This window comes from Dipodomys merriami, unplaced genomic scaffold, assembly GCF_024711535.1.
Source record: "Dipodomys merriami isolate MVZ:Mamm:240054 unplaced genomic scaffold, mDipMer1.0.p SCAF_14, whole genome shotgun sequence".
NCBI classification, from domain to species: domain Eukaryota; kingdom Metazoa; phylum Chordata; class Mammalia; order Rodentia; family Heteromyidae; genus Dipodomys; species Dipodomys merriami.
The window spans coordinates 15155700-15174990 of record NW_027202715.1 but is presented as its reverse complement, the minus strand read 5'-3'; the positions used below and the strand labels follow the sequence as shown (position 1 = coordinate 15174990).

The following is a 19291-nucleotide window of genomic DNA, read 5'->3' as shown; positions in this document are numbered from 1 at the left end:
TACATCATAAAAGATGATGCGTCTTCCTCCTGTTTCTCTTCCCATTCTCCTCTGAGGTCATGTTGAGAGGAGGTGAGACCACAGGAGAGACAGAAAAGAGGGATTCTAGATAAAAAGCTCTGGTGAGCTCAGTCAAACACCAGATTTTTGTTTTGTTTTTGACACCAACATTCTTTATTTTGGCTCTCTATGAGTGGTTCTAAAGGTTTGTGACAAGTAGCATTTTTATTTTTTAATTCTCATTATAGAGGTGATATACAGAGGGGTCACAGTTACATAAGTCAAGTCATGAGTACATTTCTTTGAGGATCTTTCCCTCACTCTCTCCCAGTGTTTCCCCCCCTCCCTACCCACAAGTTGTACAGTTCATTTTCCACATAGTGTCTAATGAGTTCCACTGCTGCATTTGTTCACCCTTTGATCATTTCTGAACCAGCAATGTTTGAGCAGGTCATTCTGCTTCCCTGCCTTAGAATCTTCCAGCTGGGACACTGGACCTTACAGAGACAAGCCACATCTTGTGTTCTATCTGATCCCCCACCCAAAGAAACTACAAGCATACTAAAAGGTTATTTTATTTTTTCTGATCCTGGGGCTTGAACTTTGGTCCTGCATGCTGTCCCTGAGCCTCTTTGTGCTCAAGGCTAGCACTCTCCCACTTTGAGTTACAGCTCCACTTCCGGTTTTTGAGTAGTTTATTGGAGATAAAAGTCTCCTGGAGACTTTTCTGCTAGGATTTGAACACAATCCTCAGATCTCAGCCTCCTGAGTAGGTAGGATTACAGGCATGAGCCAGTGGCACCCGGCTAAAAAGTATCTTTATGTACTAAAGTTTGGGGAATATTTGTTACCCAGCCATAGTATTTCAGTGGAAGTTGGTTTCCCCTGCAATGTTTAATATGTCCTAATGAGACCTTTTGTTAGCCAGTGTCTGTGTTCTGTGCATCTCTCTGGCCTAGGCAGAGAATTCAGAGCCAAATGAATGTTATGGTTTTTCAGGACAACTTGGGGGAGAGGCTCTCAGCTCCAATATCCAGGGTCTTGCTTATTCAATTCTAGTATTCACATTGAGCAGCTTCAGTATTATTAACCTTGGCCCCATGGAAGATGGTCAGCTAGATTATAAACCTACATCATAAATATTTGCTTCCACCTTATGGTTTCTGAACTAAGCAATGTTTTTGTTGTTGTGCCAGTACTAGGGCTTGAATTCAGGGCTTTGAGTTCTTATTCATTTATTGTTTTTGTTCACACCTTGAGCTCTACCACTTGAGCCATAGCACCACTTCCAGCTTTTTGCTGGTTAACTGGAGATACGAATCTCAAAGATATAAGTCTCACCACAATTTTCAAATCTCAGCCTCCTGAGTAGCTAGGATTACCAGCATGAGCCACCAGTGCCTGGCTTAACACCACATTTTCTTTCTTTCTTTCTTTTTTCCCCTTTGTGGGTAAATGGATCCTTTATAACTTTCCTATGGATCTTTTTTTTTTTAATTGTGAAAATACCGTATAAAGAGATTACAATTACATGGGCAAGATAATGAGTATATTTCTTATCAAGCATTGTTGCCTCCTCTTTTGTTTCCCCTTCCCATCCCTTCCCACCCCCTCAATCCCCCCACCCTCGCACCCCCACCAAAGTAGTAAAGTTCATTTTTCGACATAACGACTTGTACATCTCATTGTTGCAATGGGTCCACTTGTATCCCTATTTAAACGATTTGTTTTTCCCCTTCCCCTCCACAAATTATACCAACATCAAATACAATGAAAGCAGGGGTTATACCGTGGGGGAGGGTAACACTATATTTTCTAAGTTCCTTGGGTCATTTTTTTTAATGTGCCAGAATTGAAGCATGTACTTTCCAGTTCGCTTCATCATCCCACCTTCCAGGTGCTGGAAACCCTCCTTACAGCTAGGGAGAAGGGAGACTCAGAAGGATAAATAAGGCCCAGGAGGGCCGGCTATAGGTGACTGCTTCCATCTCAGCCCTAGGGCTTGGCCAGGTGGACCCCCACACATGCCTGCATTGTGCTTCCCCCTGAATTCACCCCTGTGCTGCCTCTATTGCATGGAAAGGGCCTCTATCCCAGCCGCCTTCTTGCTCTATGAAAGTATTTAGCCAAGACCACCCATGCCGGGCCCTGCCCCTCCCCCACACCGCCGCTCCTGCCTTTGTCCAGCTGGTTCTCTGGGTCTTGCCAAAAAGCTCCTTGCTTGGCTGCTGCAGCCAGCAGCCAGCGGGGGTGGTGTGCAAACACCCCGAAGGACAGCACAGCCCTTTTCTTGAAGCTCCATGTGACCTGGCTGGCTCACGGCATGAATTGCATGCAAACCCCAAACCTCATCTAGAAAAGCCTTGGAGTCGTATCCAGTCTTTTTCTTCCAAGGCTGACTCTTCCCTGGCTGTTCTCAGTGGAGAAGAAGGCCAGCAGGAAGCAGAGCCGCCGCCGCCAAAGCAGGAAGCAAGGGTCCCACCCCAGCTCACTCGCTGTCCTTTGCTTCTAACCTCAGAGATTGGCTTTTGCTTTAATCCAGGCTACCTGGACAACCAAATTATTCATCCCAGCACTGTCGGGAGTCCAGAAATAGCCTGTCCCCTTGGCCAAGGAGCCAGAAGTGATGTGTGGGCTATGATTGTGGGATTTTTGTGGCTGAGTCACAGTATAACAATGTTTTGAATGTTTTCAATGGGGAAGCCTCTCTCTTTCTCTCTCTTTGTCTCTGTCTCTGTCTGTCTCTGTCTCTCTCTCCTTCCCTCCCTCCTCTCTCCCTCCTTCTCTGTCTCTCTCTGTCTCTCTCTCTGTCTCTCTCTCCTTCCCTACCTCCTCCCCTCTCTCCCTTCCCCCCCCTCACTTGCTCCTCTCTTCCCCCCCTTCACTTGCTCAGCTAGGGCTCGCGCTCGCGCTCTCTCTCTCTCTCTCTCTCTCTCTCTCTCTCTCTCTCTCTCTCTCTCTCTCTCTCTCATACCAGTGCTAGAATTCAGGGCCTAGGTACTGTCCCTTAGCATTTTTTGCTCACAGCTGGTGCTCTACCACTTGAGCTACAGCTCCATTCCCAGTATTTTGGTAGTTTATTGGGGATGAGTCTCACTGACTTTCCTGTAGGGAGGTTTCAAATCATGATCCTCAGACCTCAGCCTCCTGAGAAGGTAGGATCACGGGGGTGAGCCGCCAGTGTCTGGTCCATGCCTCTTCTCTTCACACTGAAAGTAGAAACACCCCCACCCTAGCAGTGACTCCATGCTCTTGTGTTCATGCTAACACCCAAAGGAGGGAGAGAAGTAGGTGTTGGCTCATTCAGATGAGTCAGATTTGGCAACTCTGGAATAGAGGAGAGAGGGGATCTTATGATGCAGGAATTAAGGATGACTATTGTGGTCCTAGGTCTGCAGAAAAAGTTGCAGAAGTGATCAAACAAGTTGAGGACAAGCATTGAGAAGTATTGTCTTTTCCAAGTTCCTTTTCGGTTGCTTTTTGTAATTCTTGAAGAAAAAAAAAAGTGAGTCAGTAGACCACAGAAGGAAAACCTCAGCCACGGAGAAACGTGGAAACGACAAGCAAATGTAGATGGCAGTTTTGATTTTGTTTTCCTTTGGATTTAATAACAGGCCGTTCCTTTCCCTAGGTTTTCTTGGCTCTGTCTAGGGTTTTGGCCTTGGCTTTGGGACACCCACACGGCTGCTCCAGTTTTCTCTGTCTTCAGGGAACAGGGAGGGGCTCTGGTCTCTGGGTTAAGCCCATAGCACATCCTGTGCAGTGCAGATCTGGCCTCCATGCAGCCTAGCCCTGGCTCACTCGGAACGTGATGCTTAACAAGGTTCCTGGATACACAAGCATCTCCATTCAGCACATGATTTCTTGGAGAGAAATCTAAGCAAGGCCTTGGACATCCCACTGGGTGCCACCCCCATGACCCTGCTCAGCCTCGCAGCAGCTAGCCATGCCCTTTGTGTGTTCTTCGAGAGCCTTGCAGAAAGCTCTGGGAAAAAGGCGATATCTTCCCCTCTGTGAATCCAACATGGACCGAACACAGACCGCCTGGATGGTTTCCAAGGCTGCAGATGCTAAATTGTATCGAGTGACCCTTCTGGCAGCATAGCCCAAGGTGCTCACTGGGAAGGTGAGATCCAAGACCACCAAAGCTGACACTACGTTACCTCCATTTCCAAGTCATTGTACATCCCCCAGTGCAACCTTTAGCTTGCACCCAAGGTGTGTGGGTGATTTATTACTGGGAAACAGCATATATGTTTATAGATTATCCCTAAGTCCCAGCTAGATTGGCGTGCGTGCGTGTGTGTGTGTGTGTGTGTGTGTGTGTGTGTATGTGTGTGTGTGTGTGTGTGTGTGTGTACATGTCCTGGGACTTAAACTCAGGGCCTGGGTGCTCAAGGCTGGTACTCCACAGCTCTACTTCTAGCTCTTTTTTGCTGTTTAATTAGAGATAAGAGTCTCTCAGACTTTCCTGCTTCAGCTGGCTTTGAACCATGATCCTCAGATCCCATCCTCTTGAGTAGCTTGAATTATAGGCATGAACCACTGATATCTGGCTAGGAAAGTTTTTCTTTCTTAGAATGTTTGCACACACATAATGAAATGTCATTGGGATAATACTCAAGTTCAGGCACAAAATCCATGTGTTTCATACACACCTCACACGTCTAGCCCCAAGGCCAGGCCATACACTCTGAAATTCCTCTGCTTCCTGATATGAGCCAGGCGTGGAGCTTTCCATGAGTAGCGTCATGTCAGCTTGCAAAATTATTTCAGATTTTGAAGGCTTTTGGATCTCTGGGTTTGGAATGAGTGCTGATCAACCTGTATGAAAATGGTGTCACTTCCAGTGAGAAGACAGGAACAATTTCAAGTCAAACTGTATGAATCATATCAAGGATGCTTGGAGGAGCCCAGAACCGGACCCTTAAAACATAAGCTGTTTGATCAGAGGAAAAACTGACTTCCAAAAGTGATTCTTACAGATGGAATAAGATAGGCCAGTACTATTGACATTGCTCACTAATTCATATTCTTCTGTGAGGGGCTACTGTTGGAAGCCAGTTGCATCTAGTTGTCTCTTGGGCACTTGTGACCATCAAAACGGTCCCCAGCATGAGGCATAGCTCAGCTGCAGAGCACTTGCTAGCACTCACAAAGCCTTGGGTTCTGTCTCCCATGCACATGTGCACACACACACACATACACATGCACACATGCACATCCCCCCCACACACACCCACACAGCAGAGTCTCCAGATATTACAACTTTTACCTGGGGCAAAACTATACCTGGGACAGGCACCAGTGACTAACGCCTTGTATTCCTAGCTACTGAGGATCACAGTTCAAAGCCAACATGGGCAGGAAAGTCTGTGAGATTCTTATCTTTAATTAAACACCAAAAAGCTGGAAGTGGAGCTGTGGCTCAATTGGTAAAGTGCTAGCCTTAGGCACAAAAGATCAGGGACATTGCCCAGGCCTCGAGTTCAAGCCTCAGGACACACACACACACACACACACACACACACACACACACACACACACACACACACACACACACATCTCTGGTTGAGAAGCAATGAGTTAGAGAGAAGTGAGGACTTTGGGAGAGAGAATAACAAAATGCATTTGAAGAATTGCTGAACACTTAACCCAGATGCAAAGTTGAAGGCATTTATCTCAAACCCATAAACACTCAGCACCCACCATCTTCCAGGCACTGAACTAGGTGCAGGGAGTAAAATGTGAATAAAGGGAATGAAAAACCCACAGCTGCTGCCCTATGGAGTTTATGGCCAGCAGGAAAATACATATATATGTACAATTAACACTAATTATGAAAGTGCATTTTCCCTTCCTGGCTCAGCCTTATTTGACTTTCTATTACCATCTCTTAGAATTCTGTCTCACTTACTTTGCTCTAACCAAACTGATTTTCTTTTAAAATCATTTATACCCCATGACCTTTGTACTTGCACTCTCCTTTGAGTGGAAATCAACCTTCTTTTTCTTTTCTTTTTTTTTTTAATGTCTCATCTGTGAGGTTTCAGCTTACATGTCATTTTCCAGTGGAACTTGTCAGGATGAGGAACTATTACAATCTGGTCAATTCTAAATGCTAATGCATATTGCAGCAGAGATGTTGAATAGGAAGTGGTTTGTGATTTAGAACTCTGCATTGGGGGATCAAGGGAAAGAAAGAAGGAGAGAAATAGCAGGAGGAGAGGATTGGCTGAGAGACTAACCACTTGTGAACAAAAACTTGGTTTGAGAGAGGAACATCTGGCTTGAAAGGTGTCCAGCTCTGGAAGTGTAGGAGGCAGGTTGGAGAGAGATTTGTGGTTATCCACAGATGCACGGTCAACAGGCCTAGTGCGTCCCTTGAGCCTTGTGTTGGATACGCTTCCTCACATCATCTCAGAAAAGCCATGATGTGGTCTTAGAATGAACATCAGTTACAAGGATGCTATCAGCCTTTTCTTGTTACCTCAGATGCCACAGGCTGTTTACATTTTCTATGAAAAAATGCTGAATGCTGGGCACTGGTACCTCTTGCCTGTAATATAAGCTACTCAGGAGGCTGAGATCTGAGAATGACAATTCAAAGTCAGCCCGGGCAGGAAAATCCATGTGACACTACAGCCATAATTAACCAGCAAAATAGCCAGAAGTAGAGTTGTAGCTCAAGTGGTAGAGCTCAAGTGGAGAAAAAAGAGCTCAGGGACAGTGCCTAGGCCCTGAGTTCAAGCCCAAAACCTGGCGTGCGCGCACACACACACACACACACACAGGTGCTGGATGATCTGTAGGAAGAAAAATGGGCCTCAACTCTGTTAAATTGTCTCAGAAGAGCTGGCTGGCATTGGAGGGAATTCAGTAGACTCAATGGGCAGGTAGAATCCAACAGTCTAAGAGGACAGAAGGCTGCTGAGTCTGAGAGAGTAAGTCTTAATTAGACAAATATTTTATTTTATACTGGTGCTAGGGCTTCAACATAGGCCAGGGAGCCATCTCTTAGCTTTTTTGTTCAAGGCTGGCTCTCTACCACTTGAGCCACACCTCTACTTCTAGCTTCTTGATAGCTAATTAGAAATGAATCTCACAGACGTTCTGCCTGGGCTGGCTTTGAACTTGGTAGCTGGGATTGCAGACACAGACCACCAATGTCCAGCTAAGAAGAACGCTTTTATTTAAAAATGTATCAAATGAAGAAATGAAAATGAGAGTTGCTAAAGTCTGAAATTTCAGCCCTTAAAAGGCGAGTGTATGCTGGGAGCTGGTTGCTCATGCCTGTAATCCTAACTACTCAAGAGGCTGAGATCTGAGGATTGTAGCTTGAAGCCATCTCAGCTAGAAAAATCCATCATCAAACTCTTATCTCCAATTGACAATAAAAGGAAAAAAGCTGAAAATGGATCTACAGCTCAAGTGGTAGAGCACTAACCTTGAGCTGAAAAGCTCAGGGACAGTGCCCGGGTCCTGAGTTCAAGTCCCAGGACTAGCGTACACACACACACACACACACACACATACACACACACACACACACACACACACACACACACACACACACATACATACACACACACACATCAAGAGATTGAGATAAAACTAAAATATGTCAATGACTTCTTGAGAATTAGATATGGCTAGTTAAGAAATAATATGGAAAATAATTCTATCCACTGTACCTTAGTCTGTTCTCTTGTAATTTATAAAGAATACAAGAGAATTTGGCTGTTGGCTTTGGAGGCAGGGCAAGTCCAAGAGCATAAGAGCAGCATCTTGCGTAACATGGGGCGATGCATATGCTTGTGACTGCTTAGAGGACCTCTTTTCCTCTTCCAAGGTAATCCTGTGAGGCCCCACCCCATGAACTCATTGAATCATAGTAACCATCTAAAAGCCTTACTGCTAAAACTGTTGTGTTAGGTTTTATCACTTCTACAAAACCTGAGAAAAGCAGCTTAATAGGGAGAAAGATTTATCATTATAGTTATTGTTATTGTTATTGTTATTGGTGCTGGTGGTCCTGGGGCTTGAACTAAGGGCCTGGGTGCTGTCTCTGAGCTTTGTTGCTCAAAGCTACCACTTGAGTTACAGCTCCACTTGTGATTTTTTTTTTTTGGTGGTTAGTTGGAGATAAGAGTCCCACAGACTTTCTTGCTTGGACTGGCTTTGAATCTCCGCCTTCAGATCTCAGCCTCCTGAGTAGCTAGGATGGCAGGTGTGAGCCACTGGCACTCAGCTGAAAGATTGGTTTTTGCTTCATGATTTTGGGGGTTTCAGCTCAGGGTCAGGTGTCTCTATTGCTAAATTTTAGGCCTGTGACAAGACAGGACATCATGGAGGAAGGGAATGTTGGCAGCCAGGAAGCAATGAGGACCAACAGGAAGGAGGCATAGCCAAGACATACACTTCCTTGGCACACCTCAATGATTCCCTTCCTCTGATTTGTCCCCACCTTCCACAGTTCTTCTACGTCCTGGACATTCAAATTTGTAAGCCCTCCATGGGTTAAAGAATTTAAATAAATTTAAATACTAGGTCACACCCTCATAATCTAATCCTCTCTAGAAATGCCTTCATAAACACAGCCAGAGGTGTCTCTCCCCTGTCTTCTAGGTGTCTCTCAATCCAGCCAATGTTCACCCGCAAGAATCACCATCACACACAGGTCTGAATGTAAGGGTCAAGTTGCTAACTCATGAACATGTAAGGGACACATTCAGTGAAGGATGCACTCTATAAACAGATGTTCATGAAAACACTGAAAATGCAATGAAATGTCCAAGGGATTGTTACTCGATCATCATTTGTCCCTCTTGTTTGCTTTGTTTTGTGAGTATTCTGTATTGCAAATGACAGCTTCTAGAATATAAAGGTAAATACATCTGATTTATAACAATACCTCCATTTGAAGCATCTCTAAAGCCATTCTTACTTACATTCATGCTCTACAGATCTCACTGTGAGAACACCAATTCTTAACATTCTATTCCTTAGCCCTTCCTAATTAAATTAGCTTTGATGTTAAGAGCACTCTGTAATAGATGGGGACCCAGCCTACTCAAGATAATAGGATGGCAAAATTTTTCTGGAAGTGTGTTCGTGTGTGGGGGGGGGGGTGTGGGTGTGTGGGTGTGGTCCTGACAGCCAGTCCTGTGTACCTGTGTGTGTCCTGTGTGGTCCTGAGTGCTGTTTGGGGCTTGAACTCAGGGCCTGGGTACTGTCTCTGAGCTTTTTTGCTCAAGGCTATTGCTCTACCACTTGAGCCACTGATTCACATACATGAATCAGTTACAGAAATAGCGAGTCAATGAGTTCAAAATCTTCCTCCATGAAGATCAAATGGCTGTCCTGCTCATCCTACATCTCTGTTGCTTACAATTGATGGCTTCTGTGATACCTTGAGATTAGTCTTGCTCCAAGCTAAGTGTCTTTGCAGCTCTGTATAGAGATGTATGGAGAGATGTCTTTTTCTTCATTTTCTAAATTATTAGGAATTTCCCTTAAGAGCAAGTTTTCTGCTTGGATTCCCAAAGCATCAGAACTGCATTTCATTGTAACATATCTGAAATTAGGAAAGAGCAATTTCAAATCAATTATGCTTTATAATAACAATATGAAAATTACCTGGTATATTAGATAATCATTACAGGATGTTTGTAACCATCATATAAATCAAATTGAAATGGATATTTTAACATTCATAGGCTTCTTTTAAATGAGTTTTTCCTCTGATGTCTGGGTAAGCCTTGAACTCCTGAGCTCATATGATCTTTGTGCCCAGCCTCTCAAGGAGCTGATACTACAGGTATATGTCACCATATCTGGTCACAAATTAACTTGCATTTCTAAACCTTATTTTTTTAAAAAAAAACCTTAGTTACAAAAACAGGACAATGATTTTCATATACTCTTCATTTAGCTTCATTGACTCTTTTTGCCTATGTATATGTTTGTTATATAATAGACATTGCAAATACACTTTTTGAATTCAGGGTCTAAGCACTATCCCTGAGCTCCTTCTCTTAAGGCTAGCTTTCTACTTCTTTGAGCCACAGCTCCACTTCCAGTTTTTGAGTGATTAATTGGAGATAAAAGTCTCATGGGGACTTCACTGCCCTGGTAGCCTCCTAAGTAGCTAGGATTACAGGTGTGAGCCACCAGCACCTGGCCAGATAGATTTATTTTTGCTAATCAATGAAGAATATATTTCCTGACCATTGAAGAGTAATTTGCACAAATCATGTCTGCTCACACACCAAATACTTCAGTATTTGTCTCCAGAAATACAAAAATTTCCCTTCTATAGCCACAATTAGGAAATACAACACTTACATAGACAATATGCTTGATCCGGCTCAGTTTTTCTCCCAACAAAACCAATAATGTCCTTTTCAGAAATTGTTTTCTGATCTCAGATCTGATCCAGAATCACATATTACATTTAGTTGATATGTCTTCCTGGGAGTTACTCAGACCATCTTTTTGCTCATTTAGTGTGACTCAGTGGTCAGTTTGAAGGTAAATATTTTTTGGGGGGTCCGGTCATAGGGCCTGAACTCTGGGCCTGGGCGCTGTTCCTCAGCTCTTCAGCTCAAGGCTAGCACTTTTACCACTTGAGCCACAGCGCCACTTCCAGCTTTTTTCTTTTTGCTTATGTGGTGCATGCAAGGCAAGCGCTCTACCACTGAGCCACCTTCCCAGCCCCGGAAGGTAAATTTTTTGTGGTCATTTACACAGATGGCTTGTCTAGTTTCTAGGTTCTTCCTATTCTGATCCTCTCTTTCTGGAGCCTTCTAAGAATCCTAGGCCCCTTCATTCTGTGTCCTGGGGGCTGGCCCAGGCTGCTGCTCCCAGCCAACCCACAGAATCCTTGGACCCAAGTTCACACTTACTTCTAAGGTTCTGGTTTGAATACAAAATGTTCAGAAGACTAGGTCTCCAGGTAGGGGCGCCATTGTGGGAGGGGCTGGGAACTTTAGATGGAGGAAGTAGGAAGTAGGTTTCTGAAAGTACTTTTGGGATGTATCTTGCCCTGGCCTTTCTCTCTCCTTTTCCTTCTCCGTCTCTTATTCATCCTCATCCCTCCTTCCCTCCCTCCCTCCCATCCTTCCTTTATTTCTTCCTTCCTTCCTTCCTTCTTTCTTTCCTTCCTTCCTTCCTTCCTTCTTTCTTTCTTTCCTTCCTTCCTTCCTTCCTTCCTTCCCCTCCTCCCCTTCCCCCATCCTTTTCCTCTTTTTCCTCCTCCTCCTCCTCTTCTTCCATACACTTCTGCTTCAGTGATGTTCTGCTTTACCATAAACTCTGGAGCCTAACACCAAGTCCTCTGACACTGGGAGCCAAAATAAAGAATTCTTCCCATGAAGCTTTTTTCTTTTTTATTTTCTAATCACAATTGTTTGGTTACAACAAACGACCTAACACTATGAATGAGGCCCATCTATCCAGAACACCATGGTCTGCAGTCTTTTGTTTCTTGTGTCAGGGGACACCGAGTGCACACCACATGCCTTCCCCAACTGTGCAGGAGGAAGGTGCTGTTGCAGGAGTCATGAACATTCTACCATGGATGGTTCTAGGCTTTTCCTTCCGGATGCACATGGATGGATGCATGCATGCATTGCCTGTAACTCTGATCACTTATTTATCTTCCTGGCCATCAGTTCCAGCTGGAAACCTCTTTATCCAAAGTCTATGCTTGGTTCGTTCCCTTTTGGTGGCAATTCAAGCACGTAGCTAACTGTTGAGCCATCTCCCATTGATGAGCAACAGGGTAGAAAATTCCTTCATAATTATTTGAACACAGGCAGATTGAAAGAGCAACATGTAGAAATCTGAGGAACACAGGACTATGAACCTTTCCATAAGGGTTTTATATAGGAATCTATTTGCTCAACACTTAACCAAGTTGATGACACATGCTCTCCTATCCTTGGCTCAGGTAGCAATAAACACTGAAAGAGCTTGAACTCAGGGCATGGGCACTGGTCCCTGAGCTTTATCTGCTCAAAGTTAAAACTCTACCACTTGAGCCACAGCTCCACTTTCATTTTTTGGGGGGCCATGGTTAATAGGAGTCAGGGATTTTCCTGCCTGAGGTGGCCTTGAACTGTGATCCTCAGATCTCAGGCTCCTGAATAGCTAGGGTTACAGACATGAGCCACCAGAAGGAAGTTATTTTGAGAAACTAGATTCTGATCCATGACACTCATAGGAGTGGCTGGATATTCATGTCCATGGAGATCTAGACCAACTTCAGAATGATCTCAATACCCATACAAAAAGCCCAGACAGGGGTTTTTAGGAAAGGTAATTTTGTTGTTGTTTGTGCTCATCCTGAGGTTTGAACTCAAGGCCTGAGCACTGTCTCTGAGCTTTTTTGTTCAAGGCTAGTACTCTACCATTTGAACCACAGCTCCATTTCTGGCTTTTGGTGATTAATTGGGGATAAGAGTCTCACAGACTTTCCTGCCTGGGCTGGCTTCAAACCACAGTCCTCAGATCTCAGCCTCCTGAGTAGCTAGGATTATAAATGTGAGCCACTGTTGCTCAGCTTTTTAATTTAAAATAACCGGGTATTGCTGTTTAATTTAAAATAATTGGGTATTGCTGTTTTAATTCAGAACAAAGTTGGACCTGATAGAACAAGACAGTAGAGATTCTTCAAATGACCTCAAGCTTGTGAGTGTAGTGAGTGAGAAAGCTGCAGGGGAGAGGGCAAAAATCAGGACAGTTTGTGCCAGTGTGGTCCAGAAGGGCTGAAATACTGAGTCTCATCTGGGTCTTTGGCCATGTTTCCCATGGGGCAGAAATGTGTTTCCTAGACACTGTCTTGCCAAGATGTTGTGCTACATCATTTGGGAAGTTGAAAAGCACTGACAGAGCAACCGGCTGAGAAGAACACATTATTATACATAGCACAGAGCTGCAAGAAAAGCACTTTAACAACTCCAAACCTTCAGCAAGCATCAGTTCAGGCAGAGAGAAGCAGGGTCCAAATGGTGGCTGTTTGGAACATCTGCTTGCTTCTAAGAGGGAGACTGATGATTTAGGAATGTACAAGGATCAGAGAAGATTTTGATGACAGCAGTCAGGATATACATTTTTCAGTTCATTCTGTAAGCCACAGAACCCTGGGCCTCCAGTCCTCTGGGAGCCTCAGTTTCCCAGTCTGTAAAACAGGACCTGGGTGGGTCATAAGGCTCACCCTGGGACTCAGCACCCTGGATCTCTCCACCCCTCATGTCCTCTAGAGAATGAGATAAGACTGGGTGCTGCTGTTGCTGCTGCTGCTGCTGCTCCTCCTCCTCCTCAAACATGCCCTCCCCCACTCTACTGATCTACTTTTATGAAACTCCACTAAGATTCCCACACACAAAATTTATTGCTTAGTGAGGTACTGAACATAACAGTCAAGCCTAGCAATCAAGCTTGGAGCCCCGATGAAGAAACCAAGCCTTAGCTCAAAGTATCCTGGACTAGGTGGCTTTGTTACTGCTAGCTGGTGGTGTGACTTAGGTCTGTCTCTTCCTCGCCTGTTGTTTGTGCTCCAGTCTATAATAATGGCAGTGGTCATGAAAGCTGATGTGAAGATGTCACCTGTCGGGTGCCAGCCTTTCACTTGATCTTCTTGGTCTTCTATTTGTCTCTGTGTTGGTTCTGTGGCTTGAACTCAGAACCTGGGCACTATCCCTGAGCTTGTTCATTTAAGACTAGCACTCAACCATGTGAGCCACAACTGCACTTCCGTGTTTTTGGTTGAGATAAGAGTCTTCGTGGACTTTCCTGCCCACATTGGCTTCAAACAGCCATCTTCAAATCTGAGCATAGGAGGAATGGGCCTATTGTCAAATTGTACAGAAGGAGAAACAGAAACAGGTGGAGATTAAGGAGCTGTCCCGGGACCTCACAGTGGAAGGATACATTAACTCCTGCAAGCCAACTTAGCTCAGATTGGTCAAGGGTGCCCTAGATGGTAACTGTTGGTAATTATTTCCACATATTCCGAGGGTCCCATATTCCACTAATTTTCCAAGGGTTCCTACCCTGTCCCCCTCTCATCTTCAAATTTAGGGTAGGAGGAAGGCTTTCCTGCCCCTTGGCTGCTCTGGGGCTCAGAAGATCCAGACTCAGTGTCTGGTGGAGTCTCAATTTTCTCATCTGGGACAGGGGCACAGGCAGTCAAGGGGACATTCTCAGGTCACTCAGCAAATGTTTCAAAAGGCCACTGCCCATTGCCCAATATGAGCCACAGGGGACTTAGAAGACATGCCCTGAGGGGGCCAGGGCTGGCCTGGCCTGTCCTAGAACTAGGGACGGAGGAGGGGCCGGACAGGGGTGGGTGGAGCCAGTGAAGCCAAATGGGCGGGGCAAGGTAGACAGAGGTGGGGGGCTGGAGGAGTGGGCGGACCAATGGGCGTGGTATTCTGGGCTTGGGCGGGGCCAAGCCAACGCGAGCCGGGCGGCAGGCGTGGCTGGGAGGCGTGGCTAGGCCGGGAGGGGCGTGTCTGGGGCGGGGAGGGCGTGGCTAGGGGCCGGGCCCGGCGGCGCAGGACCGCCTAAGCCCCGGCGCTCTCCCCTCTGGGCGTCACAGCGCCAGGCGGCGGCAGGGAGATGCGGCTCCTGGCGCTGGCGTTGGCGGCGCTCCTGGCGCAGGCTCCAGCCCCGGGTAAGCGCGCGGCGGGGGAGGGGGGTGCGGGAGGCGGGGAGGCCCGGGATCGACCGGGCCTGGCTCGGAGGCCCTGAGCTCCAGGTCGTCCCGGCCCTGCCGCCCGCGGTGGCCCGGGCTGCGCTGCCCTTGCGCGGGGCGCACTCCCTTCGCAGGCTCCGGGCAGCGCGCGGAGCAGCCCCTGGGCCCCGGCCCCGCTGTCTCCTTGCTCCCGGGACAGTGCTCTCGGGGTAGCGGCCCCGGTGTCCCTCCAAGTGTCTGGCGGTGGCAGGGAGGCTGAAGAGGGGGCGGTAGCCCCGGGCTGCGGTCGGCGCCCGCGATACCCTGGGCTGGCGGCGGGCAGGTTCCGCGGGACAGTGCGCTCTCCTCCCTCCCTCCCTCCCTCCCTCCCCATCTCTCTCGCCCAGGCACTCTTGTTTGGCTTTTTCACACAAGGCCACTTGAGCCACACCTCCACCTCCAGCTTTTTGCTGGTTAATCGGAGATCAGGGTCTCTCCGATTTGTCTGCGCCCGGCTGGGCTGACTTCAAACTTGGATCATCAGCTCTCACCAGCCTCCTGAGTTAGGGGTGGATTACAGGCGTGAGCCGCCAGTGCGGGGCCAGAGCCTCTCTCCTTAACTCACTGTGGAGACCCTGGGAAAAGGAGACCAGGAGTGGCTGGGTGGAGAGCTGGGGATCTGTCCCGCTAGGGGCTGGTGAGACTCCTTTGGCTGGGGGAGGGAGACCCTTTCCCCCCCAGCACCCCACTTGGCGGGAGCCACCTCTCTGACTTGCATTTGGGCAGCAGAACTCCATTTGGGCAGCAAATGGTTCAAGTTTCTTCTCTTGGTGTCCCCAGGTCCGGTGGGGCCCAGCTCCCCGCTTTGAGGGCCCTGCTGGCCAGACTTTACTCAGCAGTACACCGCTGGTCACTTTTCCTGGGTTGCCTCTCACATGCCAAGTGTTTATTATCTCATTTAACCAAAGTAATGATGACAAGAACATATTTATAGATCCAGATACTTCACAAAACATTGACTCAGTCAATTGGGCCGGTGCTGTCAATCATTCCTCCCAGATTATTTTGTAGATGAGGAAACTGAGGCTCAGGCCTACGATTGGACTTGCTGGAAGTTGCTTAGTTTGCAAGCTGGTGTGTTGAGCTGAGATTTGAATCCAAGAAACCAGGCTCTAGGCTGCTCAGAACCACTGTGTTGCTTTTGTTTTGAAACTCTGACACCCAGACTTACTTGATTTGCCAAGCTCCCAAGGGATACTGGCTGGAGCTGGCATTTGGGCTGCCATGGGCCAGAGTCTGAGGAGTAAGGCCCTCCTGGCCAGAACTGCGGCAGAACTTTCCAGACATCCTGGGAAATACTCCTGTCTAGATAGTCACTATCCTGGCTAGGAGTGGAACAACTGAGATTGGCTAGACCCAGGGTCTGGCCAGAACTTGTGGCCAGCATACAGAAGCCCCACCACTGGGTGTACTGGCATGGGTCCTTCTGTCCATACTTCCTCTGACCACAGGGATATCAGCAAGGGTTCAAGTCGTATGACCCTGACTACTGTCAAGGTAAAGAGCAACCTCTTATTCCAGAAGCCCTTGGCAGTCCTGACAGCTAGAATTTGAGGTCATTGTGCTTGTGTGTGTAACCTTTTATTTATTGTTGTTGGCCTAGTGTCATTTGGATATTGATAGCACCATTTGCAGGCCATACAACATGATCAATACAGGAAAATGACCATAAGCCTTCAGCCAGAATCGTGTCAGTCTTGCCATGTAACAAATGATTTTGAGAGCTTCATATGGCCTACAGGCTACATGTCTCAACATCTACCCTGCAGACCTGCTTAAGGTCCAGGCTTTTCTACCTGTCTTCCACCTGTCTTTCTTGGTGGGAGTAAGATCTTCCTGCTCACTTGATCCCACATTGCATTTTATTTACTTTATTATTATTATGATTATTGTACCAGGGTCTGAACTCAGAGCCTGGGTGCTGTCCTTTTAGCTTTTTTCCTTTTTTCTTTTCATTCTTTTTTTTTTTTTTTTACTTGAAGCTGGAGCTCTACCACTTGAGTCACAGCTCCATTTCCAGCCTTGTGGTGGTTGATTGAAGATAAGAGTTCCCTGTCCTTTGCCGGTTGAGCCACGATCCTCAGATCTCAGAGTCCTAAGTGGCTGGGATTACAGGCATGGGTTACTAGCATCCAGCTCCACCTTTTATTTTAAAGTAAAGAAAACTGACAGGTCAAGTATTTGCTCAAAGTCAAGCTACGATGCAGAGGGGGTGAGAGGAGTTGTCTTTGAAGCCAGATCACCTAATTTCCATTCAAATATTAGTTCTACCATGTGCAGTGTGAGCTTGAACATATTGCTTAGCCTCTCTGTGCCTCAGTTCTCTTGTCTGTAAATGGAAAATCAGCAGAAAATGAAGATAAACTGGAGAGTTTATCTAAAGAGCTTAGGACCATGCTTGACCTAGAAGCCATGGGTGATCTTCTGTCAGGCCATGTTTGTCCTGCATAAGAGCTAAGTTGAGTCATGGCTTAATATGAGTCACCCTTGGGCAACTCTGGTGGCCTCTCTTCACAGAGCCTCCTGGGACTATGGGTTTTATTTTATTTTCTGTGTCAGTCCTGGGTTTGTACTCAGGGGTTCATGCTCTCCCTTTATCTTTTTTTGCTCAAGGCTGGCTTCCTCCCACTTAAGGTAGAAATGTGGCTTGAGTGCAAGAGCCTTGAGGAGCAAAGCCAAGCAGGGCACAAGACCCTGAGTTCAAGTTCTAGTATCAGCACAAACAACAAAACACACATTTTAAAGATGTTACTCATGGGACCTTTGTGTTCAACGTGAAAGGCACCACCCATATTGCAGATAGAGAAGCTAAGGATTGTCTCTGAGAATGCATTCCTGTTCGATGCAAGTTCTAGCCCAGCGCAGGTAGACAACAGCCTCAACCTTTCCACCTCCACCCACAATTTCAATGGCCTGTTACTTCTCTCCAGAGAATGAGGAAGGCCTAGGGGCATGCACATGCATTTCATGTTTAGCCCGGTTCCCTCCTGAGACCCATATTCAGGCAGAAGTGGGTACTTGAGCCACAGTGGGTTGAAATTTACCCACAGACACAGATTTTTTTCTATTTGTAGTCTGCATGGGTTTTCTACTGCCTCGGGGCCTTTGCACAGATGGGACCCTCTTCCAGGAAAGTCATTCCTGGCTACTACTGTTTTTTTTTTATTACTTCTGATGTAAACTTTCTAGATCACTACTTTGACCTCAAAGTCTAGATCAGGTTTGTTCTGTGACTTTCCCAAACCCTGGACCATAGTTAAATTTTCCGATGACTTGTCCTGGCTTTGTGAGGTTTAACTGGACATTAATGCCTGGACTAGCTTTGAACCTGTGATTCTCAGATCTCAGCCTCCTCAGTAGCTAGGATTACAGGGTGAGACACTGGCACCTTGCAATAATGATTTTTGTTGTTGTTGTTGTTGTTTATTGCGGGGGCTAGTACTGGAGCTTGAACTTAGGGCCTGGGCATTGTCACTTGGCTTTGTCACTGAAGGCTGATGCTCTACCACTTGAGCCATAGCTCTACTTTTGGCTTTTTGCTGGTTAATGGGAAATAGGAAGTCCATGGACTTTTCTGCCTGAGCTGTCTTCAAATAGCTCATGTTCTTCAGATCTCAGACTCCTGAGTAGCCAGGATTATAGGCATGAGCCACTGGCACCGAGCAATAGCTATGTTTTTTATTGTTGTGGTGGTGAAGATTTTTATTTGTTTTGTTTTTGTGTTGGTATAGTACTGGAGCTTGAATTTAGGGTCTAGGTATATCCGTTAGCTTTTTCACTCAGGACTGACACGCTACCACTTGAGCCACACTTCCACTTCCAGCTTTTTGCTGGTTAATCCGGAGATAAGAGTCTCAGGGAATTTTCTGCCTAGGCTGGCTTTGAACCTTCATCCTTCAGATCCCAGCCTCCTGATCCCTAGGATTCAAGGCTGGTTTTAAGCCTGGATCGCTTTTTGAGGATGGTGATACGATGCAATGGAATGTCTGATTCAGTGCCTGCAATCTGTCTTTTTTCTTCTACAAGGGCTTGCATACTGTCTTCACAGCATGTGTGGCCCATGGTGTGGCTGGAGGAGCTGGGGCTCTGCGTGGGGAGGAGTGATGTGTGTGTATGCTGGTGGTTGGGCTCCTCTTCCTCAATTCCTTGGGGCTGTGTAACTCTAGCAATTTTAGGCAAGGTGAGGGCCGTTATGAGGGGGAGTGAGTTTAGCTGGTGGAGGAATGGTGAGTGTCAACTCTCTCGGTGCTGGCTCAGCCTGCCCCCTTTGCCTACGGGGCAGGGCATGCCTGCTCTGTCATTCAGACTGTCCTGGCGGAGGTATGAGGGAAGGCCTGAACACCCTGGTCATGGAACTCTCCTGGTTTGGCCTCTGGATGCAGCTGTGCCTGATCCCCACCTTTCTGCCTTCCTTTGTTTTCTCCATAGAGTCTAGGTCCTGATGACCACTGTCTCTGTTAGTAAACATCCTACTGTGTGCTCCTTTGCCGGGCTGACTCTACAGCAATATGCTATACTTGTGTCTCTCTTGGCTGGGCCAGATACACACAC

General features: G+C 46.7%; 1 protein-coding gene across 1 annotated transcript in view; it reads left to right on the top strand.

Moving 5' to 3' along the window:
• Positions 1 to 14617: 14617 nt before the first annotated feature.
• Positions 14618 to 19291, top strand: part of Vstm4 (V-set and transmembrane domain containing 4) — an 88601-nt gene continuing 83927 nt past the window's right edge. Inside the window, exon 1 of the mRNA XM_070020790.1 lies at positions 14618 to 14680. Coding sequence (XP_069876891.1) covers positions 14626 to 14680 — 55 coding nt within the window. The 5' untranslated portion in view covers positions 14618 to 14625. The remainder of the gene's footprint in view (positions 14681 to 19291) is intronic.